At 55.5% G+C, this 24,429-nt stretch overlaps 1 protein-coding gene across 2 annotated transcripts in view; it reads left to right on the top strand.

Moving 5' to 3' along the window:
* The window catches only part of PTPDC1 (protein tyrosine phosphatase domain containing 1), a 31,136-nt gene extending 6,837 nt beyond the window's left edge, over positions 1 to 24,299 (top strand). The window contains exons 2-12 of one of the 2 annotated variants that reach the window (XM_032969696.2): positions 8,652 to 8,750; positions 13,707 to 13,878; positions 16,498 to 16,578; positions 16,836 to 16,954; positions 17,241 to 17,378; positions 17,815 to 18,106; positions 18,471 to 18,569; positions 18,719 to 19,964; positions 20,393 to 20,593; positions 22,270 to 22,380; positions 22,737 to 24,299. In XM_032969696.2, coding sequence (XP_032825587.2) covers positions 8,660 to 8,750; positions 13,707 to 13,878; positions 16,498 to 16,578; positions 16,836 to 16,954; positions 17,241 to 17,378; positions 17,815 to 18,106; positions 18,471 to 18,569; positions 18,719 to 19,964; positions 20,393 to 20,593; positions 22,270 to 22,380; positions 22,737 to 22,862 — 2,676 coding nt within the window. In that variant the 5' untranslated portion in view covers positions 8,652 to 8,659 and the 3' untranslated portion in view covers positions 22,863 to 24,299. Of the gene's footprint in view, positions 1 to 8,651; positions 13,074 to 13,706; positions 13,879 to 16,497; positions 16,579 to 16,835; positions 16,955 to 17,240; positions 17,379 to 17,814; positions 18,107 to 18,470; positions 18,570 to 18,718; positions 19,965 to 20,392; positions 20,594 to 22,269; positions 22,381 to 22,736 lie in introns of both variants that reach the window. The other variant, XM_032969695.2, reaches the window with a different exon arrangement.
* Positions 24,300 to 24,429: the final 130 nt, after the last annotated feature.

Genomic DNA, 24,429 nt, shown 5'->3' with positions numbered 1-24,429 from the left:
CAAGACAAAACTGGACAAAACAGGGCGCACCAACCGGCCGAGGCTGCCATCATCGGCGCCATCTGTGGTGAGGTGGTGAGGAGGTGTAGTATTGGTGGTGAGTGATAGTGTTGGTGGTGAGGAGTGGTAGTGTTGGTGGTGAGGAGGTGTAGTGTTGGTGGTGAGTGGTGGTGTTGGTGGTGAGGAGTGGTAGTGTTGGTGGTGAGGAGTGGTAGTGTTGGTGGTGATGAGTGGTAGTGTTGGTGGTGAGGGGTAATGGTGGTGAGGAGGTGTAGTGTTGGTGGTGAGTGGTAGTGTTTGTGGTGAGGATGTGTAGTGGTGAGTGGTAGTGTTGGTGGTGAGGAGGTGTAGTGTAGGTGGTGAGTGGTAGTATTGGTGGTGAGGAGGTGTAGTGTTGGTGGTGAGTGGTAGTGTTGGTGGTGAGTGGTAGTGTTGGTGGTGAGTGGTAGTGTTGGTGGTGAGGAGGTGTAGTGTTGGTGGTGAGTGGTAGTGTTGGTGGTGAGGAGATGTATAGGTGGTGAGTGTAGTATTGGTGGTGAGGAGGTGTAGTGTTGGTGGTGAGGAGGTGTAGTGTTGGTGGTGAGTGGTAGTATTGGTGGTGAGTGGTAGTGTTGGTGGTGAGGAGGTGTAGTGTTGGTGGTGAGTGGTAGTGTTGGTGGTGAGGAGGTGTAGTGTTGGTGGTGAGTGGTAGTGTTGGTGGTGAGGAGGTGTAGTATAGGTGGTGAGTGGTAGTATTGGTGGTGAGGAGGTGTAGTGTTGGTGGTGAGTGGTAGTGTTGGTGGTGAGGAGGTGTAGTGTTGGTGGTGTGGCTGATGAGGGTTAGAGTCGGGACGAGGTGGTCGTCGTGGGTGATGACGAGGTGTGGGTGATGACGAGGTGTGGGTGATGACGAGGTGTCGGTGATGACGAAGTGTGGGTGATGACGAGGTGTGGGTGATGACGAGGTGTGTGGTAGTGGTGGCGGTGAGAAGGTCATACCGCGTCAACCCACACGGTTTATTGCCCCGTATTCTTGTACAGGGACATTGCGCTTGCAGGTCCATACGGCGTACAGCCGTTTCAATACGGGCAAAACAATGTTTGTGTCTATGTGTTTGTGTTTCTCCCTTGCGATGGCACTTTGTAGGATGCACGTTGAGATTTATAAGGGCACGGGGTGACCAATAGTGTCTGAATTGGGTCTGTAATCAGGTAGGGCACTGACCAGGGGTTGACAGGTGTGGGAGGTGTAGTGCTGGGTAATGACGAGGGGTCATCATGGTTGGTGAGGAGGTGTAGTGCTGGGTGGTGAACAGGTGTGGTATTAGGTTGCACTGTAGAATTGTGGTTTTGTGGCTAGACGCGTGTTCAAGTAGACGCGTCGGTCGTCAGGAGCCACAGCGGTCATTGAAAACAAGTTAACCTGAAATTGCGTAAAGAAACGAGGGGAGATAACGTGCTCGGAATTCCAGTGGGGGACCGAAAGAGAAACGCGTAGATGGGAGGATGTAAGCCAAACATTTCCACGTGATAAGCCATTTTGTTGAAACCCGATTTCAGAGATGATTGGCTCACAGGGTAACCTCCATATATCTCCATCTCCATATATATAAAAGGCAAAGTTGTGAATGTCTGTTCAAAATGTTTAGCGTACTTCCCGACATGCAACAAACTTGAAATTTGCCATGTGGGTACTTTCCAGACTGTACACCATGCAAAAATTATACAAATACACTTTTGTGTTGTCGTTTTTTTTGGGGGGGGGGCTCAATAATGCATATTTTCTGGCACGGCAAGTGAGCTGTGACGCCACATCTGTCATGTGACCCGCGCATGTGGAAGCGTAACGGAGTGTGCCTGCTGATCGCGGGTAAAGTGAAATACAAATGTGTTGCAGGTCTTCGGCGTTCTTCGCGCAGCATTGCTTTATTATTTCAGTCGTTTACTGCCGTACGCACCCTGAAAGTTGTGTGTGTGTCTGCAGCAGGCGCGTGTATGTGTACCTATGGACGCGCGCGCGTGTGTGGGGTGGGGGGAGCGGTAGAGTAGTGGTTAGCGTGCTGCGCGATGAACCCGGCGACCCGAGTTCGATTCCCGCTCGCGGCCACGATTATTTGAACCGGTCCTGGGCCTCCCCTAGGTCGAGTCAGTCTCAAACGAGTAACTGGTGTGGTGTGAACATCGCCACTGGGGAGACAAAGGCGGCCGTCTTGATGGACCCAAGTCCCGGGCGAAGCTGGGTAGTAAGGCTAATTATATAAATTAACTGAAACCGAACTATCATTTGTGGCCAAGTCGCTTCTGAAAAATAAGTTTAATATTTCAGTGGGCTTTACCTGGTAAGATACAAAATAGTTTAGTTTAATTTGTATATATATTAAGTGATTTGTTTACCTTTCCTGTACCTTGCACTCCTATCGTGTTTTGTATTGTTTGTTGTAACGTTTTGACTGCCCCTACTGAACATCTGTGAAAAAGAGCTTTATAGATGATCTGATTCCTCTCCAATATAATTACAGATTCTTCATCTGAGATAAATTCTGTAATAATGGTGGCCGATGGTCAAGAACAACGTTGGAGTGGCAGCTCAGGAACGGAATGCGTCCGAGAGGACGTCGAGCGGGGAAATGGAGCGATGACATGGATCCGTGTGCGGGCGCTGGGCTGTATTATTACATCGCACGGTCGCGAGAGGCCTTCATCCAGCAGTGGATTGATCGTGGCCGATGACGTTAATGGATGGCTATTGGAGTGGCTAAGTGTTAGGTCTGAGATGTGGCCATTCAATTTCCAGCGCGGTCGATAGCCTTTGCCAGGTTTTGGCAGTCACATTCTGTGTCGTTCCTCGCGATGTTAAAGTGTAATCTTTTGCATTAACTGGTAACCGAATGGGCAGAAAATCTGTAACAAACCGTTACCATTTTGCCGCACATTACCTTTTAAACTGGGACATGAATCGGGCTGCTACCGTGGAGTAATGGTGAGCAGCGCTCTGGACTTCAGAGGTCGTCAGTTTGATTACAACCAGTATGAGTGGGCACCCCATCTTCAATGAGTAGGTCGCGTGTGGAGGGGTAAAGTGTTGGTACTCCCACCTTTGCAAGACGTCTCGTCAGCATGGAAGAGTAGGCCATGTACACCGCTACATTTTAACTGAGAAACGGTGGGCAAACATCCTATGGCCGCTGTGCGGTTCAATTGGCGCATTTATTAATTCCGAAATTTCCACCGGAATCGTTGACCAAAGCGGTTACCGGTTGCCCTTTAACAACCCGAGTTATTTCTCATCTCCCTTAGGTATTGACAGAGACCCCCCCCCCCCCTCCCCTCCCCTGTGTGGCCTTTAACAGACTGTTGGGGCAAGTGCTGTTCGCGAGTAGCACCTGTGAAGGTCGACATGGGTGGGCAACATCCTGCCCGGTTGCGAATTGACCTAGGGGAGGTCCAGGACCAGTTAACATCGTCGTCGCTGGTGTTGGCCATGAGTGGGAATCGAACTCGGGTGGCCGTGTATGTAGCGCAACATGCTACCTACTGCACTACCACTCCCCACTGTCACGCGCAGGCGTGGTTTTGTTTCCGGGTGGTTTTAAGCCTGGACGTTCTCCCGTGAGGTCAACAACGAGGCGCATGTTTGTTTGGTATCTCAGCATTATCCCATCATCCTATTAGCATCAGGAGGCTGGAGTTGTTTATGTTGCGGCCGGATTGGAGAGGGAGGTGGAGCTCTCGGCGAGTGATCCCCCGAGTGACGGTGCTCCGGCCTCAACCCTGTATCCTCCACGCTCCCTCCTCCTACGCCAATGCCACCGACCTTCCGTGCCCGTCTGATATTAACTCACACGGGCAGCCGCCAAAACGCGGAGAGTTTCCGCTGCGACCACCACTTCAAGGTTAATCATTCGGGTTCTGCGATAAGACTATACTGTACTACGATATGTCACCGTATGAGCTCGGTTTCCCAGTGGTGCAGAGAGAATGCAAGTGGCAGAGCATTAGCTTCTCAACTGTGGAATGAGCTGTTAAGGTCTGTATGGGAGGCATCCTGTTGTTTTTAAAGTTCATTTGAAAACATCTTTGTAGGGTGTAGTATTCACACTCTTGTAAATAATGTGTCATTCCTTGTTACTGCTTTTAAGTATTTTCGCTTCCTGTGTATTTCACGGCAAGCCTAGTACTACACATTGTCTGCTGCAGCTGCAGATTTTAAGCGGGAGGAAGGGAGGGAGGCAGGGCCCGGCTGACACGTTGTTGCCAGGTAGCGGCGAGGCGAGAGATGAGCTCTGGGCCGGGCTCATCCCCGCGTGTATCCCCCACGTGCGCCGCAAAGTCGAGCAGTCGCCACCAGCAGTATGCGCTTAGCGGCCGTGGCAGTGATCGGGCATCGTCTGCCAAAGACCCTGGCAATTGCAGTTTAACCAAGGACTTAGCCGTTACCTTTTCCCTTTTCATCCTAATCTTCCTTCTCCTCCTCTTCGGACCTGCTCTCTTACCCAGCACTGACCAGTTTAAGCAGCCCTGGGCTCAGGTTACGGACACATTCTGGCAGCACTGCATGTACCGGCGACTTGCAAGCACGCAGACGGACTCGCGCCCCCCACGGTCGCCATTCAGGTGCGCGGTGCTGAGCGTGCCAGCCTCGCTCTGGCTCGTAAGACGAGCGGTCACTTGCGGGTACCCGAGGGGTTGGGTAGCGGACACCCAGGGCGGCCTCTGGCTGTGGAGGCGGGAGGTGAGAGATTCATAAGGAGCGGCAAGGTGTGCTTGGCACTCGCTCGCCAATCAACGCTGTTGGCCGGTGGACGGCTGGGGACGGTGCTACGAAGACACCCGAGGGGGAAGCCGTGGTTTGCCAGGCAGCGGCGCCACCGTAGTGCCCGCCACGCACCGGGCTCGGACTCTTCTAGCCACGTGACCGGCTGACCCGGAGCCGGCAGGCGCAGTTCCTGCGCAGCCCTGTGCCGCCTTGCACTGGCACCGAGGCTATCCGTGGGTTGGAAGCTGACCGGACCGGCGTGCGGGCAGCTGCGTGAGCAGGCGGACAGCGAGGATGTTGCTTGCCGGAGGGCATTGCCGCTACTGCTTGGCAGGTACGGTCACATGACCACTGCCTGCCGCATAACCACTGCCTGTCACATGATGACAACTTGTCACTTGAACACCGCCTGCCACCCCGTCAATTTGTGCACGAAGATCGAAATGGATCGAAAATGAAGCTGACTGCAGTTATTGTTGTTTGTTTATTTCGTATAACCAGTAAGAAGTCAAATAGACCAGGGTGAGTGTAATTTGCAAGAGTGACATTGGTTACCAAACAATAACAACTAAATCGGAGAAAAGGCAGCGGATCGTGTTGTGAAAAAATAAAAAAAACACTCCCGGAGGGGTAATGCTAGAGTAGTGAAAATGTGAGCTGGGATAACATTGTCTCCGAGCCCAGTTTCACATCTCTTTTTTTCTGTTGTAAATCAATTTTTACACTCGTCTCCCTAGATGATGAGAAACTCGTGGGACGGAAAAGTGCGAGACCGATTGAAACAGATGATGGTCCACCACCCACTACGTGATGAGCGATAGCACTACGGGTACAAAAGATATGTCTAGACCGCAAAAGGTGTAATCGGTGTGATTATGACCCGTATCTAACACGGTTTGCAATGCGCCTCATAGTTCGCAATGAGCTCCACGGTTCGCAATGAACTCCACGGTTCGCAATGAACTCCACAGTTCGCAATGAACTCCACCGTTCGCAATGGGCTCCACGGTTCGCAATGGGCTTCACGGTTCGCAATGGGCTCCACGGTTCGCAATGGGCTCCACGGTTCGCAATGGGCTTCACGGTTCGCAATGGGCTCCACGGTTCGCAATGAGTTCCACCGTTCGCAATGAACTCCACAGTTCGCAATGAACTCCACCGTTCGCAATGGGCTCCACGGTTTCGCAATGGGCTCCACCGTTCGCAATGAGCTCCACCGTTCGCAATGGGCTTCACGGTTCGCAATGGGCTCCACGGTTCGCAATGAGTTCCACCGTTCGCAATGAACTCCACGGTTCGCAATGGGCTCCATGGTTCCGTTGAGGTCTCCGCAGTTGCTTTTTGCTGTCAGGCTTCATTAGATTTTACCACTTGTGGAGGTGGCGACCGGTTCTGTCACCACCACGGCTCGTGCGGATTCAATGGCTTCGCGTGCTCCCTTGTTTTCCGGTAGGGGGAGGTCGTCGGCATCACACAACTGGTTAAGTGCTGGGATTCGCTATCGAACCTTCGTTTGGGTCATTGCTGTGAGCCTAGAGTTGTCCCTGGTGTTCTTTCTGAGCCGATTGACGGGAACATTCGCCGTTTTCCACAGCGGCTTCCGGGGCAAGAGTTGCGGCCCTTTGAGTGATCTCGATGGCCACGGTGGCAGCGGTGTTGTTGTGTATGTTCTCTGTCTACTCCATCGGTTTCGAACATCGTGGTTTTAATTTGATTTCATCGCGGATGCTGAGCACAGGCCCAAAGGCCCAAGATGCCAAGCCACCAGCAACAAGCAGCACTGTTTAAGTTGTAATAGATACGACTCGATACGTTTCTTAAGTTGAGCAAGGTTAAAAGAATTGTGGTCAAGAGGCGATGAGAGCGTGTTAACGTTGGAGAAGTGCGAGGGAAGAAGCAGGACTCTTAAGTGTTTGACCTGCAGTGTGGTGAGTGAGTGGGTGAGCGGGTGAATGAATGCGTGAATGCTGTGGTGAGTGAGTGGTTAATTCAGTGGATGAGTGTGGTGGTTGTACAGTGTACAATAGTGATGGTGGATGAGACCGAGTCCTCCGCACGTGTGGGGGAATTGACAAGAGAACAACAACGATGGTGGTAGCGATAGGACAGTGAGAAGGAGGCGAGTATTTGGTCTGGAATCGCTTTCTTACCGAGTCATCATCTGAAACACACCTTTATCCTGACTCCTCAAGGTGTGCTGCAAGGAAGGAGGCACGGTGTAAGTAATACATGATTGATGATGCCAATGGTCGTGGTCTGAACAAGACTGGCGTGATGATGGAAAGGGGCGGGGGAGAGGGGCAGCAACTCGATTAAGAAATCACCTGATCAGATTTCATTCTGCACCGTTCCAAAAACAGCTATTCAATCTGAGTGGGAGGAAATGGATTTGTGCCATGAGCTGCTCCTAATGCTTCCTGTAAGCGGAGTGCTCTGTGTGTGTGTGCCGGCCGGTGCGCATTGAGTCAACACTTATCGTCTTATGCACCCGTCGAATTTTAGTCCGCGTCTCGGGCTGTGGATTTCATGTAACGGTGCTCTTAGTCTGGTTGGTTAAAGCAGTCAGAGATGGAGTCAAAGAGTCGATGGGTCTCTGTGTGAGTTTATGGACTACAGACGTACACAAGCGACACGTAGACTTACACACAGGCCCATAGACCCACATGGAGTTGAGTCTCGGGCTGTGAGTTTAATTGAGTCATCTTCTCATGCCAGCGAAGTCAGTCAAACATTGTCTAACTCCAAGTTTTCTCGTGACCTCTGTAAATCGTTTTGTATCTCTCTTTTGTTTAAATACCCTTTAATATCCATCACACATATAGCCAAATATTATATTTGGTCCTCCTCGGTGCAGTGCAGTCTCGAATAATGATGCGACACAGAGTGACTGGGCACAGTGCTGCTGCTGCAGAAAAAACTCCTCCTCACCTGCGCTGCTCACCTGTGCTCTCCTACGTTTCATTAAGAATAGTAGAGTCTCGGCTTGTCATAGCCGGTGATCGTCGGATAAAATAAAAAAAGAAATTGGTTGACAAATATTTTTGTCGCTAATTTTGTTCACGAACCAAACGCTGGTGCTGCTCGCACGCATCTTGCGCTTGGCCACAGCTGCACCTGCAGCCCACTTGCATCCGGTGGGGGGGGGGGGGTAACGTGTATTCGGCTGCAAGTACAGACCACTTGCGTCCTGGTGTTGAGAGCTGAAGTGGGACATCTTGTGCTTGAGTAAAGATATGTGCTACTCACCTGTGCTGTTCACCTATCGTGCTCACCCCTCCTCACCTGCGCTGTTTGAGGGTGGCAACGAGGCCCAGCGGTACCGCGTTCGCTGCCACTTGTTGCAGCGGTTCATGGTCATTACTGCGGTGTTATATTTACCATGGTAATACGACTCGCAGTCTGCATCGCCCACAGTGCACGTTAAAGATCCCCTGGCGCCATTCGCGGGAGTAGACCACCGTGTGCCGGCATCCGTGTGTCCAAATTTTCCAAATCCAAAATTTACACCGCGATTTCCTCCATTGGGATCACGCATGCAGCAACCATCGCCCCCCCGCCTGGCAGCGCAGCCTCATGCCCCCAGGTCACTCGCCATGGTCGCTTGCGTTTTCACCTGGTTAAACAAATTGCGCTCATCTAAAACTAAAATGAACACCGATGTTCTCACACGTTTCACCTTTCCAAGGATATTTTATTTAACCAAGTGAGCATTCAAGAGACCCGGATGGGTCTCATTTTTGCAAGAGTGACTCGGGTCCCCAAAATAACAAAAAGCAACAGCATGCTCGCTAATTGCCGGTATGAAGCAAATGGAAAGCGGGGCAGAAACAACCGCGTTACAGTAATAAATAAAATAATTTCCACACCGTCACTGCACACCCTCCTCACCCGCTGCTTTTCACCTTTGCATTCCCAGAGACGGCGATGGCTACTGGGATATCCCTCCACAACGAGGGAATGGCTGTTGCCCTGGCAACTAGCGGGAGGGCCATCTTCCAGGAACCAGGGGCCACAGGTGTGTGTCTGTGTGAGTGCATGTGACTGTGTGTGTGGGTGTGTGTCTGTGTGTGTGTGTGTGCATGTGACTGTTGGGGAGCAGTAGTGTAGCGGTTAGCGCGCTGCGCAATGAACCTGGCGACCCGGGTTCAATTCCCGCTCACGGCCAACACCAGTGACGATTATCTGAACCGGTCCCGGGCCTCCCCTAGGTCGACTCAGCCTCAAATGAGTACCTGGTGCGGTGTGTAAACATCAGCACTGGGGAGACAAAAGCAGCCGGGTGTGGTGGTGCTTGCCACCCACTCCATCGTGTGCTGTGCTGGTCTTCATATGTGCTTGCTAACAGCACTTGCTGAAACAGTCTATTGAAAGCTATAAGTATGATCTTTATCTTTGTATGTGTGTTTGCACGTATACGAGTGTGTATGTATAGGGTTGTGTCTATGTGTGTATATTTGGTCTATGTGTGTGGATAAGTGTATTTGTATAGGTGCATGTGTGTGTATAAGGGTGTGTGTGTGCGTGCGTAGAACATCTGCCCCGGTTCGAAACATTCATGCGGGCCTGCAAATAATTCATCCTGGGTTTAACCAGCCTGGATTGCTTAAGGAGCTCCCAGACCATTGAAAGATCTGGACACAACCCCATCAGTGAGCTTCTCCGGCAGGCGAGGCTGCGTTGGTTGGTTCATGTAGCCCACATGCTCGGCCACACGCATGCCCAAGCAGCTTTTCTTTGGTCGAATAGAGGGAGCTAAAGAAGAGATGGGCTGATGCGATACAGGAGGATGTGGACTTGCCTTTGACTGGTACTAGCAGTATCAAGATCGACCTCTATGCAGGAGGCTCTTGAAGGACACAGTCGCCCTCCAGAAATCACGGAGGGCAGAGAAGCGACGTTCACAACCAGCGGAGCATCGGGTGGCTAAAATACAGCAAGTTGGCATAGTGGGGGGCACAGGTGGCACATCTGGCAGTCATCTCAGTCAATCCATGGCACCTGGGTCTGTTCTATGACCTCCTGCCAGCGAGCTTTCGACACTTGACGTGGCCTCAAAGTGCACCTAGCCTGGCACAGGCGCTGCGGTGACGTCACCACCACTTGATGGTGAACGGCGGTTGTTGTTGTGCGTGCGGGTGTGTTCCGCCCTGGCCTCCCACCTTCACCGCCACTGCGCCGCTGCCCGCTGTGAGTTGGTACCCGCAGCCGCATCCTCCGCGGGGAGCTAATTAACCGCGCTCGTTAGGCAAGTGCCTCACCCGCACCGCCACTTGACATTTAATTATCTGCCAGGGCGGAGTCTGGGAGCAGGGGGGGAAAGGGGGCGAGTGGGTGGGGGGCCCGCTGTTGAGCCGGTCGAGCTGGGAGGAAGTGAGAGGGCCACAGCGACCCCCGTGGTTTTTGTTTTTAACACAGTTGTTGAGCGAAGGCCCAATATACGTCAAGCGGCCAGCAACAAACGGCACTAACATAACAGTTTATATGGATAAGAGTTTACACCTTTCTTGGATTGAGCAAGGTTATTATTTCAAGAGCTTTTGGGGTAAAGGGACGATGATGATTCATGGGAGAGAATTCCAAGGTGTAGCAGTGCGAGGGAAGAAGCAGAAAGGGACGTGTGGTGAGCTGCAGTGTGGTGAGTGGGTGGGTTGCTGTGAGCTGCAGTGTGGTGAGTGGGTGGGTTGCTGTGAGCTGCAGTGTGGTGAGTGGGTGGGTTGCTGTGAGCTGCAGTGTGGTGAGAGGGTGGGTTGCTGTGAGCTGCAGTGTGGTGAGTGGGTGGGTTGCTGTGAGCTGCAGTGTGGTGAGTGGGTGGGTTGCTGTGAGCTGCAGTGTGGTGAGTGGGTGGGTTGCTGTGAGCTGCAGTGTGGTGAGTGGGTGGGTTGCTGTGAGCTGCAGTGTGGTGAGTGGGTGGGTTGCTGTGAGCTGCAGTGTGGTGAGTGGGTGGGTTGCTGTGAGCTGCAGTGTGGTGAGTGGGTGGGTTGCTGTGAGCTGCAGTGTGGTGAGTGGGTGGGTTGCTGTGAGCTGCAGTGTGGTGAGTGGGTGGGTTGCTGTGAGCTGCAGTGTGGTGAGTGGGTGGGTTGCTGTGAGCTGCAGTGTGGTGAGTGGGTGGGTTGCTGTGAGCTGCAGTGTGGTGAGTGGGTGGGTTGCTGTGAGCTGCAGTGTGGTGAGTGGGTGGGTTGCTGTGAGCTGCAGTATGGTGAGTGCGTGGGTTGCTATGAGCTGCAGTGTGGTGAGTGCGTGGGTTGCTGTGAGCTGCAGTATGGTGAGTGGTTGGGTTGCTGTGAGCTGCAGTGTGGTGGATGAGACTTAACAGTGAGTATCTGGGAGCGACTGATTCCTCAACACGGATGGAGGAATCGGTGAGTGAAGTTCATGGGCACAGTAATCAAGGTAGCAGGAACAGAAAAGTGATAAGGAGGCGAGTGACCGGCAGTGAGCAAGTGACTGAAGTGAATAGGTGAGTGCTGAATCCTTGCGCCGTGAAGAGGTGATGTCATCACTGCGGGATGTGATGCAGTAGATGTGTGCTGTAAGAAATCGTTTGCCGATTATCAGTTCCATTGCTCAACTAATCAGATAAAGCGAGAATAGTTGAAAAAGGTCTAATTTCTGTTCCCCGCGTGTGCCGCTGGACGGGAGGTGATGGGTGGAGCTTGGTGATGTCATGGGCATCATCCGCGTCGTCACACTGGGTGTGGCTTGTTTGGGGTTTTCTGCCTTCGGGAGACATTTGTAAAAGCGCCTAAGAAATTGACCACAAAGAAGTTGATTAAGAGGGCGGACACTTCCTATGTGCCCCCCATTCATGAAGGACGTCTCCCCCTCACGGGGGGTGAGGTGTCCCCCTCGCAGAGGAGGTGGTGTTCCCTTCACAGATGAGCTGAAGGAAGTGGCGTCAACCTCGCAGAGGAGATGTAGTCCCCCTCATGGAGGAGGTGGCAGCGTCATTCCCCGCGCGGAGGAGGAGGCATCCCTCTCATAGAGGAGGAGGTGTCCCCCTCGCGGAGGAGGCATCCCCCTTGCGGAGGAGGAGGCATCCCGCTTGTGAAGGAGGTGGATGTTGAATAGTAGACCTGTAGGTGAAGTTGGATGCTGCTGTGTTGCCATGACAACGGCGGGTCGCTGCTTTATGAATGATTAATGCAACCGGGAAAAGGGGCTGTGGGGGGCTGGGGGGCAGAGGGGGTGGGGGGTTGAATGTCGGGAGGGAGGTGAAGGGTTTGGACAACGCTTGAGTCCGCTCAGCCGTCAGAGGCTCTGGCAGACTGGTTGTGTGGCCCAGGGGACGGTCGCTCCCATACCACGAGCAGCACCAGCCTGGAAGTGTGGAGGGGCACTACCGCGTGTGGACCGAACCATCCCGTACAGACACTTACAGACACAGACACCTACAACAACCTGCAGACACACGTACCATCACGTACACATACATACACATACAGACACCTACAGACATATACATGTACATTTACCTACAGACACATACACCTATAGACACAGACACAGATACCTACAGATACCTACAGACACATACAGAATATAAATACATACAAACACGCATACACATATATAGCAGACACATACATATACACACGTGCGCACACCTTCGCACGCCCTCACACAAACTCAATCGCACAAAACAACAAGCCAAAGATTCCCCGCATAGCCTTCAATAGACCATTAAGGCAAGTGCTGTTAGCAAGCACCTATTAAGACCGGCACAGCACTTGTGCACACACACAACACACGCGCGCGCACATGCACAACACTCGCACACCAAGCACCTCCCACATGGATCCACGCGATCGCGGCCCCGGCTTGGCAACGGCGCCGGCTCCGTCGCCGGGCGGTGCCGCCCCACGGAGGCCCCCGTCCCCGGGCCGCGCCGGCCCCCAGGGCCGGGGGCGTGAGGCCGCCCGCTCCATCCTCAAGCGCGTCGTCTCCCGCTCCGACGACGGCCGCGGCACGGGCGCCCGGGGGCGTCAGCCCCAGCCGCCGGTACGCAAGGCGGCCTCCCTGCACGGCCACCTGGACCGGGCGGTGGCGGCGCCGCCGGCGACCTCCGCCCCACGTTCGCCCTCCCCGCTGCTGCGGGTGGAGTCGCCCGGGAGCCCCTCGGGCAGCCAGCGGCGCCGGCTGTCGGTGTTCGACTCGCTGGCGACGGCGCTGCAGCGGCGCCGGCACTCGGCGTCGGAGGCGCTGCAGAGGATTTTCACGCGGCGCCGCAGCTCGGCCGTGCAAGCGCTGTCACGCAGCTCGCACCAACTGCTGGCGGCCGTGGCGGCCGGCAGCTCGCGGGGGGGGGCAGCGCGGGACTCCGGCGACTTGGGTTCCTCAAGTGTGTGTCCGTGTCTCAAGGGAGTGTGTCTCTAGAGAGTTTGTGTCGCTGTAGGAGTGTGTGTGTGTCACTTGAGTGTGTCTCGCTTTATGATTGCGTACCCCTGTAAGATACACGCAACCTCCTTGTTGTCTGTGTTGCAGCGCTAGTGCTGTAATGTCATCATTGTCTCTGTCGCCGTTAAGTCGCGCTGCTTTCGCAATGCTGCAGTGGTTGTAATGCAGTTGTGCGTGAGTGCGACGCTCCGGTGGCTGTGTTTCCACGTTGTGGTGCTGTCGTGCCCTGTGCAGTAGTGAGGCCAGTTGCGGTGCTGTAGTATCACGTTTATTGAAGTGAGCAAGGTTATTGTGTTATAAGAGCTTAGGGGGGAAAATAGGTTGATTGAAGGGGATTCCAAAGTGGAGCGGTGCGACACAAGAAGAGGAAAGATAAGTGAGGTGACCTGCAGTGTGGTGAATGAGTGGGTGGGTGAGTGCGTGAGTGTGCGGATGAGTGAGTGTGCTGTTGCGACCTGGTTGTGGTTGTTGCACACAGTGTGGTGGATGAGATGAAGCAGTTTCGGCCGACCGGTGTACGTTGGTGCGGCGGCAGTAACAGTGGTGGGGGGGGGGGGCGGTGTTGCCACCCTGGCAGGTTCCGCGCGGCGCCCGACGGCCAAGTACACGAAGGTGGGCGAGCGCTTGCGCCACGTGATCCCGGGGCCCGTGCAGTGCTCGGTAGCATGCGGGGGCCGCGCCTGCAAGTACGAGAATCCATCCCGCCTGCGCGCCGACGAGCAGGCCGTGCACGGGGTGTACTCCTCCTGGTGGGAGCGCCACGCTCGCGTGCGCACGCACGCACGTGTACAGAGGCGCACGCACGCGTACTGACAGATACACTCGCACAGACACGTACAACGTACGCTCGCATACAGACACGCACACTCATGCACGCGCATGTACAGACACGCAAATGTGCAACAACAACACCCAATCTTCTCATTAACGCAGCCGCTGCTGCGGGAGCCGTCTCACATTGACATGCTAATCTCTAATATCTCGCAATACAATGGCCGCTTCAGCACCGTAGTCGTGAGGTTTCTCAGGCTCTTCGATCTTTAATTTCGATTTAAAGCTTTCGTGACTGCAGGGATTCAACTTCTGGGTTCTTTCGGTAAAGTCACGTAGAATGGAGATAAAATAATAAAAATAATAATAACAATAAAATTATCACGACGTTTCGACCACAACACAAGTAGCTTTCCTCAGGTGAAGAAACAGGACTGTCTGGAAGACAGCACTTGAGTGAACCCTGTCAAGCTTGGAAGCATCTTTTAAGCTGTGTGGGAGGAACAGAGCGCCTTGACAAAGGAGTTTACATATAAATTAGCATGTAACTGGGGGATTAGCATGATGTTGGTGTGAGGGATTAGCACCACGGAGAGCGACGAGCTTTGTTCAGACGGACGAATCCATCTATGTACGGAACGGAGGAGGGGGGAGAAGAGTTTACATATCAACAGTAAATTAGCATGTAACTGGGCGATTAGCATGATGTTAGTGTGAGGGATTAACACCACGGAGAGCGACGAGCTTTGTTCAGACGGACGAGTCCATCTATATTCTTGGTTCTTTCAGTACAGTCACGTAGAAGGGAAGCAATAAAATAATTAAAATATAAAACAATAAAATTCTCACGACGTCTGCAAACTAAGTTGCTTCTGTGGATGTAGTTACATTGGAGAAACCAAACAACATGTCTCGGACCGAATTTGTGAACACAAAGCAGACCTGAAACACGGTAGGACCAACACCTCGGCCTTAGCAGATCACTGTTATAATTCAGTGGGTTCACATGACATTGACTTCTCCAAGACAGAGGTTCTTTGCAAGCAACCTGGCTCAATGAGAGATTTGTTCATGAGGTTATCCACATATACAAACACAGACAATTTCAACCGAGAAGATGGATTCTGGCTTAGTAATCATTGGAAGGATTTGATAAACCATTTCAGGTCTTAATTGATTGATCACGCTTAAAGTGGCTTTCAGACCGCATCCATTATTTTTCGTCTCCCCCCTCCTTTCCGAACATAGATGGACTCGTCCATCTGAACAAACTGTCAAATCGCTCTTCGTGGTGCTAACGTAAAAAATAACCGCCACTTTTTTCAAATTTTCTTGTTGTGGTTTTCACACCTGATGATGATTGCTTGTGTTGCAGTCGAAACGTCGTGAGAATTTTATTGTTTTATATTTGTATTATTTTATTGTTTCCCTTCTACGTAACTTTACCGAAAGAACCAAGAATATGAGTCCATCTATGTTCGGAACGCAGGAGGGGGGGGGGAAGAGGAAGAAACGGCCACGGTGCGCTGCTCTGTCCTGTGTTGCGTTATAACTATGCTATAAACTAGACTACTATACATTACAATATTATACCTTCCAATCTAAACTACATTGTATAATATCGTATCCATAGACAAACCCTACCCTTGAATTATACAATGCGTTACTATACACTACCCTATACTTTAGACTATAAAGTATTAGACTTGTAGTATTACACTATGTATTTTACTAACCCTACTGTAAACCACACTGCTGTATATTCACTATACAATTACGGTACTATATATTGCTTTATGAATTATGTTAAACATGCTAATGTAAACTCCTTTGTCAAGGCGCTCTGTTCCTCCCACACAGCTTAAAAGACGCTTCCAAGCTTGGCAGGGTTCACTCAAGCGCTGTCTTCCGGACAGTCCTGTTTCTTCACCTGAGGAAGGCTACTTGTGTTGTGGCCGAAACGTCTTGAGAATTTTATTCTGTTATTATTATTTTTATTATTTTATCTCCATTCTCCGATCTTACATTTACATGCAAATTCTATCTCTAGCCCCGCCCACTTACCCTTGGGTTGCACCAATCTCAAACCTATATAACCTCTTGCTGCAGCAGCTCTCCCGCCATATTTCTCCTGCCTCAGCAGTTCGCCTGCTGTATTTTTTCACCTGAAGACGATTTCTCGTGTTGCGATTGAAACATCGTGATTTTTATTTTATTTTTCTATCTACGTGACTTTACCGAAAGACCCAAAGAGTATGAACACCCACCATTCACCACAGGAGGTCACGAGATGGACCCAGGTGTGGGTGGCCAGCATCACGCTCGGCCCCAGAAGCACACGCATTGCTGGCAGTGGCATGTACAAAGACAGAGATCCCCCGTATAGCCTTTACAGATTGTTTGGGCAAGTGCTATTAGCGGGTAGCACCTATGAAGGCCGGCTCCGCACACGAGGAGGTTGTGTGGCCACCACCACCACGCTCGGCCGCAGTAGCACACGCACTCTCTCACAGTGGCGTGCACACACACTCGCAAACGATGGCACACACGGGGTAGTTGGGCTGGCGTGTGACCGTGTGTGCGTGCTGTGACCTCAGGGTCACGGAGAACATCCTGGCCATGGCTCGCCCGTCCACTGAGACCATCGAGAAGTACGACGTCATCGAGCAGTTCAAGAGGTGCGGGGGCGTGGCGGGGGCACGGAGGAGGCGGGGGGCACGGAGGATTAGGGGGCATGGGCTCAGGCATGCTATTGGGACCCAGGGATTGGGGGTGGGTTAAGGTGGTCAATGGGTGGGTAAGGGAGTACAACTGGCACACTTGCATCGCAGGGAGATAAAGGCAGCCGGGCGTGGTGCTGGTCACCCACCCCCTCCTGCGCCGTGCTGATCTTCATAGAGGCTACATGGTGGGGTTTTTGTCTTTGTGTGTGCAGTCTGGGTATCAGCACGGTGATTAACCTGCAGTGGCCGGGGGAGCACGCGAGCTGCGGCTTCCCCCTGGAGGAGGAGAGCGGCTTCACCTACCTGCCTCGCGTCTTCATGGACAACAACAGTGGGCGCTCGTCCACACGCGCGCACACACGGGCGGACTCGCACGCGGACTCGCACTCTACACAGATCCCAGTGGACTCGGCTGTGATTTCAAAAACTCTGTTCCTGTGTCCCCCACCGTTTCCCCTGGGCCGTTTGTGAAAAGTGAGGATTGTGTGGATTTTTTGTAAAATGTTCTGCAAGGACTGGAGTTGAGAAACACTGCCCCCAACAGAGAACACAGGCTCGCTTTCACGGACCGGCGTGCCCAGCTTGTTTGCGTAACTCTCTCCCTTTTGCCTTCGCAGTTTATTTCTACAACTTCTGCTGGAAGGACTATGGCGTGGCGTCGCTCACCACCATCCTCGACATGGTCAAGGTCATCACCTTTGCCCTGCAGGAGGGGAAGGTGGCGATCCACTGCCATGCCGGCTTGGGGCGCACCGGTGAGCGCCAGACGGCAACACGACGCGAGTTCGCCAGACCGCAACCCGAGTTCGATTCCCCTTGTTGCCGGCCAACGTCAGTGACGAATACCTGAACTGGTCCTCCATTTCCACTCGGGCCTGGGCCTCATCTAGGTAGACTCTACATGAGTACCTGGTGCAGTGTGTAAAACATCAGAACTGGAGAGACAAAGGTGGCAGGGAATGGTTCTGGCCACCCACCCCCTCGTATTCCGTGCCTGCCTTGATAGGTGCTCGCTAACAGCACTTGCCCCAACGGTCTGCGTAATGACAACCTGGTGCGGGCGGGTTCACTGGTGTGAGTGGGAATAAATCCCGGGTGGCCTGCTTCATAGCGTAGTGCCCTAATCACTGCGCCACCACTCTTCCCCCCTCACACCCCCCCCACCGCCACCCCCACACACGTGCAACACAGGTGTGCTGATCGCGTGCTACCTGGTGTTCGCGGGGCGCATGCACCCGGACCAGGCCATCCTGTACGTGCGCGCACGCCGCCCCAACGCGGTGCAGACGCGCGGGCAGCTGCTGTGCGTGCGCGAATTCGCTCAGTTCCTCACGCCCCTCCGCTCCGTCTTCAGCTGCATGGCGTGGGCGCCCCCTACCGAGCCCCTCACGCCGGGCACCGCCTGGCCCGCCTCGACGCCCTACCGGGCCCCGCCGGTCACGCTCTCGCAGTACCTCATCCGCCAGAGGCACCTGCTGCACGGGTGGGTGTGCTGGTAGTGCTGGCGACGGTGGTGGTGGTGAGGGTTGGCACGCGGGGAGGGTGGTGGTTGTGTTGGCACAGGTCGCTGTCGCTCACTTTCTCCTTCAATCCCCCCTTCTTAATGCAATTCTCTCTCCATCTGCCTCCGTCATTCCATTCCTCTGTCTATGCCTCTGTCTCATCCTGCATTGCTTCTTTGCCCCTTTCTTCTGTCCCTCCGCCCTACTAACCCTCTCCCTTCCTCCCAATGTCTTTGTGTCCGAATCTTTGTTATTGTGTCTGTATCATTGCCTGTGTGTCCTTGGGTTAATATCTGTGCTTCCGCATCCTTGTCTTTGTCCTTGTGTCCCTGTTCTCGAGTGCAGCTATGAGGCTCGACGCCTGAAGCACGTGCCCAAGATCGTGCACCTGGTTTGCCACCTACTGACGCAGATCGCCAACAATGCATGCCCTCCCACACACGGGTGTGTGACCACCGCACAGACACCACACCTCCACCATACAACGCCACACACCATGCCTCCTCCAACACGCAACACCACTCGCCACGCGACCACACCGCCATACTCCGCGGTGACGTCCGGGTGATGTTGTGCCGTGGCTGCGGCGGCAGGGACGGCAGCTCGGACTCGTCGGACAGCGAGGTGGAGGTGCCCGACCTGACGGCGGAGATCGAGAAGACGGTCTCCCAGCTGGCACTGCTCTGCTTCGAGCCCGATGCCGCGCCGCTTCCTGACTCCGCAGACGAGGAGGGGGAGGAGGAGGGGGCGGGGGGGCCCGCAGACCCCGGCGGCCACGGCACCCTGGCCCCCTGGTGGCCTCGGGGCGGCCGCGCCGCAGCTGGTTCCCGGCGGCCCGGCCCGCGCAGGTTCAGCTACAGCGACTCGGACCTGAGGAGGGCGGGCGCCGGCGACGGCCTGCGGGAAGCAGGCCCCACGAGCCCGCCGGGGGGGGGGCCCCGCTTTGCCGCCGGGGTCCCCCCGCCGCCGGGCCGCCCCACGGAGTCGGGAGGGGCGGCGGGAGAGCGGACGCCGGGGCGCCGGCGCGAGGACGGCGAGCACGGCGTGGCCGGCGGGACGGGCGGAGGAGCCGACCCCCGCACGCTGTTCTACCAACGGCTCGGCGATGGCGCCTCCGGGACGGTGGACCCCCCTCTCATCGTGGTGCCACCGCCCCCTCGGGACCCCCCCCCGCCGATCGTGCTGCAGAGCCCCAGCGACGAGTCGCAGCCCGAGGAGGGGGACGGCAACCGCGTCGGACCGTCGGGTCCCGCCGCTGGGCCCGCCGGGAGGTCCGCGGTGGCGACGGCGTCCGAGGGCGAGGAAGAGGAGGTGGCGGTATCCGCGGTGGCACCCGGTGGGGAGGTAGCGACTACGTCGGAAGACGGGACCCGGCGCTATTGTGGCAGCAGCAGTAGCAGCGCTGGCAGGGTGAACGACACGACGCCGCCCATCCCCGCTGGCGGGGCCCACCATCGGACTAGCGGGGCACGGCAACCGGCGCCCAACGGTACGTGCAGGCCGGAGCGGGAGGGCCGGGAGTCTCTGCCCCGGCAGCAAGAGCAGCAGCAGCAGAAACGTTGGCAGCAGCAGCAGCAGCAGCAGCAGCAGCAGCGGAGGAGGGTGAGGAGGCACCAGCGCCGGAGCCGGTCGCCCAGGGAGGCGGTGACGCGAGCGGACACGCCACCGGGGTTGCACGGTGGCACCGGAGGGGACGCCCGGGCCTCGGAGGGGAGTGAGGGGGACGGGCCCTTGGTGGGGGGGAAAGGGGGGCCCCGCCGGCTGGAGGTGGCACAGGCGCTGACAGAGGAGACGCCAGAGCCGGGATGTGCGCTGTGGGAGAGGGTGGCTGCGTGGCAGGTGCGCGGGTGTAACAGTGCGAGTGTGTACAGGGGAGCGGTAGTGTAGCGGTTAGCGCGCTGCGCTACGAACCCAGCGACCCGAGTTCGATTCCCGCTCACGGTCGACACCCAGTGACGATTATCTGAACCGGTTCTGGGCCTCTCCTAGGTCGACTCAGGCTTAAATGAGTACCTGGTGCGATGCGTAAATATCGCAAAAGCGGTCGGGCGTGGTGTTGCATAGGTGCCCGCTAATGGCACTTGCCCCAAGAGTCTGTGAAGGTTACATGGGGTGGCAGGTGGGCGGGTGGAGGACCTTTGCCATTCGTTCCCATGCGCTGCGTGCCAAGTGCCCTGTGTTGTGCCGCGTGTGCCGTGCGTGTGTGCCGCCTGCCACGTGCGTCGCCGTCGTCGCCGCGCGTGCCGGGGCTGGGGGGGGGTGCGCAGCGGGAGCTGAACTGGCGCGAGGGGGCGTGGGAGCGGCTGTGCGGCGAGCGCCGCCCGGCCGTGCTCGCCGCCCTCATGTTCTCGTGGCTGGAGCAGCTGCGCGAGCCGGCGCTGGGCCACACCGACCTGGAGCGCCTGCACGAGGCGAGCGGTGCCCGCGGGGTCTGCCCCGCCACGCGGGCGCTGCAGGCACTCAGCAAGGTGCCGCCACGCGCGTCCGTACGCACGCACGCATGCCACGTGCGCACACGTGCACATGCATACATACATACTCGTGTGTATCAGGTCAACCGGTTTATTTCAGGTAAAGCGCATTGAGCTGAGAAGTTATTTTCAGTGGCGACCCAGCCGCTTCTAAAGCAGGGACATTTTATAAACGCGACTAATCAATAATATTAAACTGTTGGGGAGACTGCCCCCCCGCCTCCCCGTTCTCCTGTGACCCCCCCGTTCTCCGACTTTCCCCCCCTCGCGGCTGCCCCTCGTGGTATGATTTAAATGTCTTTACTAACCACTTGACAAATACACCGCTGTGCTCTTCTCGTACACGCCAACCACGAGCTGCGCAGTGGCGAGAGTACCCACGTGGGCAGAATACACGGGACACCACGACGCGCGGGCTCACAAGCTAACGTACACGGCGAACGCGCACGCGCGGGCAAAATATACGCTCGTGCGCAAACACAAGAAGCCACAGCGCGCAGGCTCACCACGCAGCCTTCTCCGTATTCGCAGAGACAACACGACACGGTTTAATGTCTACTGGCGATTTATTCTCTGTTTAATTAGAGTTAGCTTACCCGTGTTAGTGTGGACCAGCAGGGCAAATCTAACCTATCTCTCTACGGTCTAATACTCCAGTAGCCTGTCCTCTCTCTACTCACTCTCTCTATTATAATTTCCCCCTTTGCCTTACTTCTCCTCTTCGTACTTACGATCCGACCTCGTGGTATTGGAAGTCGTGGAAAGACGAGGCTGCACGCGGCTTTTGCTGGGAGCTGGATCTGGCTGCTCTGCGACCCGTCTCACAGACGTTCGAGTAGCAGGAGACGATCACACCTCGGTCCCTTACTCCACAAGATCCCGGCCAAAGAGACTGGGCTTCCCAATTTCATCCCTTTTTATGCTCCTACTTCAAAGCCCACGCGCCGCCGATCTGCTGGCTTCTCATCCAATCAGGAGCCTCCTCTCCGACGCCCCGCCCCCCATTATTTAGCTAAGTGCACCTCCGACAACTAAAGGTGGGCCTGTGCCACCCCGCCCCCCTGCCGGCCTGCCGCGTGCACCGCATCATAGGGATCAACCTGTGCCGCCCCCCCACCTCCCTGCTGGTCCGCGTGTGCCCTTGGCTGTTTCCTCACTGCGGTTCTCAGTAGTTCGCCGTGGCCGTGCAACTTTAAGTCAGTCCACGGCGCCACAGTGCCGTTCGGCCTGGGGGGGGGGGGGTGCCTGCCAATTCCCTGGCCCTGAGAAACCGTGGAGCACCACCACGAGGGAGGCCCTCGGGTGAAAACTCAGGGGCAGGTGACCCCCCCCCACGAGGCCCTACGTGAGTGTGTGTGTTCATGTGGAGGGTGGTGGGGGAAGCGCTGTGACGGCACCCCCGTTGCAGGCACGGCTCCCACGGAGCGGCTTCGCTGTCGTGGCACCACACAACCACATTAAAATATTTTAACAGTTCCCAGGTCTCCCTTAGGTCGACTAAACCTGAAATGAGTACCTGGTGCGATGTGTAAACATCGCCACTAGGGAGACAAAAGCTGTTGCTAACGCCCACCACCTCGTGTGCTGTGCCGGCCTTCATAGGTGCTCTCTAACAACACTTGCCCCAGCAGTCTGTTCAGGCTATCGGGGGGGTCTTTGTCTTTGGTCCCTAGGGCCAGGAGCAGACGGTGCTGTGCGTGATGGACTGTGTCGCCGGGCTGGGGCCGCTGCCTCCACAGCTGGAGGACGCGCTGCTGTGTCGAGTGGCACGCGCGCTCACACAGGTACGGGTCGGTGGGGGATGATTGGTGAGCGACACACGGAGCGACGCACTGGGAGGGCGGTGGCACGGAGCGGGAGCGACGCGCGTCGTGGGAGGGACACGGGGTAACGAGACGCGATGCACGGAGCGCCGCAGTTCTGGGTGGGGGGGTAATATGAGGAGTGATGCAAGGGACAACACGGGGAGTGACACATGGGGGTGACGGAAGAACAGTGGGTGACAGAGGGTGACAGAGGGCAACACAGTAAGAGACTGAGGATGACTCGAGGGCTGATGACACGGGGAGAGTGACGCAAGGGCAAACGACACGGGGAGTGACACACGCGGTGACAAAGTGGCCCCTCTGTCATCCCGCAGGTCGGCATGGGAGGCTCCGGTGGGGAAGAGGAGGAGGGGGAGGAGGCCGTGGCGGGGGCCCTGAAGGCCGTGCTGGGGCCCCTGCTGGTGGAGCGGAGGGGAGAGGCGGCGGTGCGGCGGCGCTAGCGGCACGACCCCTGCTCCCCTAATGTCGGGAATGGTGGAGTGTTGTGGGCCAGGAGATGGGACCCTGAGTGTGTGGCCAACACCAGTGAAGATGATCTGAACCGGTCCTGGGCCTCCCCTAGGTCGACTCGGCCTCAAATGAGTATCTGATGCGGTGTGTAAAATCGCCACTTGAGAGACAAAGGCGGTTGGACGTGATGCTGGCCACCCACCCTCGTGTGCCGTGCCGGCCTTCATAGGTGCTTGCTTAGCACTTGCCCCCAACTGTCTATTGAGGTTATATGGGGGATCTTTGTCTTTCTTTGGTGTGGCGTTGTGAATGCCAGTGCATATCTGTGGGTGGCGAGTGAGTGGTGGCACAGTGGTTAGTGCACTAAACTTCAAACCTGGACAGCCGAGTTTTCGATTCCAGCCCATGGTATCAGAACTGGTCCCGGGCCTCACCTAGATTGGCTCGGCTTTATACGAGTACCTGGTGCAGTGTATAAACGTCAGCACTGGGGAGACAAAAGTGGCTTGGCGTGGTGCCGCTTACTCGGTGCTTGCCGCAACGGTCTGTGAAAGATCAGGAAGGGGATCCGTGTGTCCGTGTGCGTGTGTCAGTGTGCTTGTGTTTCAAAGAGTTTGGTGCAAGTTTCAGTGTGCTTGTTGGTGTGCGTGCTTTAGGGTGTTTGATGTCAACGTGTGGAGCAGCGGTTTGGGCATTGCACCACAAATGCAAGCACCCGTTGGATTCCAGACCACGGCCAACACCAGTTGCGAGCAAGAGCCACACGGGTTCGGTGGGCCTAAACCCTTCGCCAGACTGCACCGACCAGCGTGATAGAGTATGGTCAAACAACCCTCTTGACCGACACGGCCTGGGGAGACCTTCATCCAGCAGTGGATTTATCAAGGGCTGTACAGTGTATTTATTTTGTAGTTGCCGGTGTTTCAGTGCGTACCGTTATGTACGTGTATCACAGCGTCTGTGATCATGTGTTTTGGCACACACGCGTGCCATTATGTTCCTGTTAGTGGTTAGCGTCCGTGACGAACCGAGCTACCAGAGTTCGATTCCAGGCCACGGCAAACATCAGCAGCGAACGAAATCACAGCCTGTCCCGAGCACGCAAATCGGTTGTAAAGGAGTACCCTGTGCGATGTGTAAACATCGGCGTTAGGGAGACAAAGGTGGCCGGGCGTGGTGCCATCCACGCCAACCCATCATGCGCACCCGTTCATAGGTGCTCACTAACAGCACTTGCCCCGACAGCCTTCTGAAGGCTATACGGAGGTCTTTGTGTCAGTTGCCGAGCAAGGGCTCGGCCTGTAGAGTGGGAGCCCCGAGTGTGGTTGGCGGGGCCACGTTAGTGGCGCTGGTGTCGTTATTAATTTATCGTCCGCTCGTGAATATTCCCAGCGCTGGGAGCGAAAATAAAAGCGATAGCGAAGCGACGGCGAGTCTGACTCAACACCATGGGACGCGCGGTGGGACGCAAGCAACACGCAGACACGATGGTACACGCGGCGGATACAGTTGCACCCAAGCACTCGACAGGACACACAAGGAATGTGACGCACGCCA

The sequence above is a fragment of the Petromyzon marinus genome, chromosome 42, assembly GCF_048934315.1.
Source record: "Petromyzon marinus isolate PM22_M1 ecotype Great Lakes invasive population chromosome 42, UKy_Petmar_22M1.pri1.0, whole genome shotgun sequence".
NCBI lineage: Eukaryota > Metazoa > Chordata > Hyperoartia > Petromyzontiformes > Petromyzontidae > Petromyzon > Petromyzon marinus.
The sequence above is the reverse complement of the archived record's forward strand: the minus strand, read 5'-3'. Positions and strand labels throughout refer to the sequence as shown.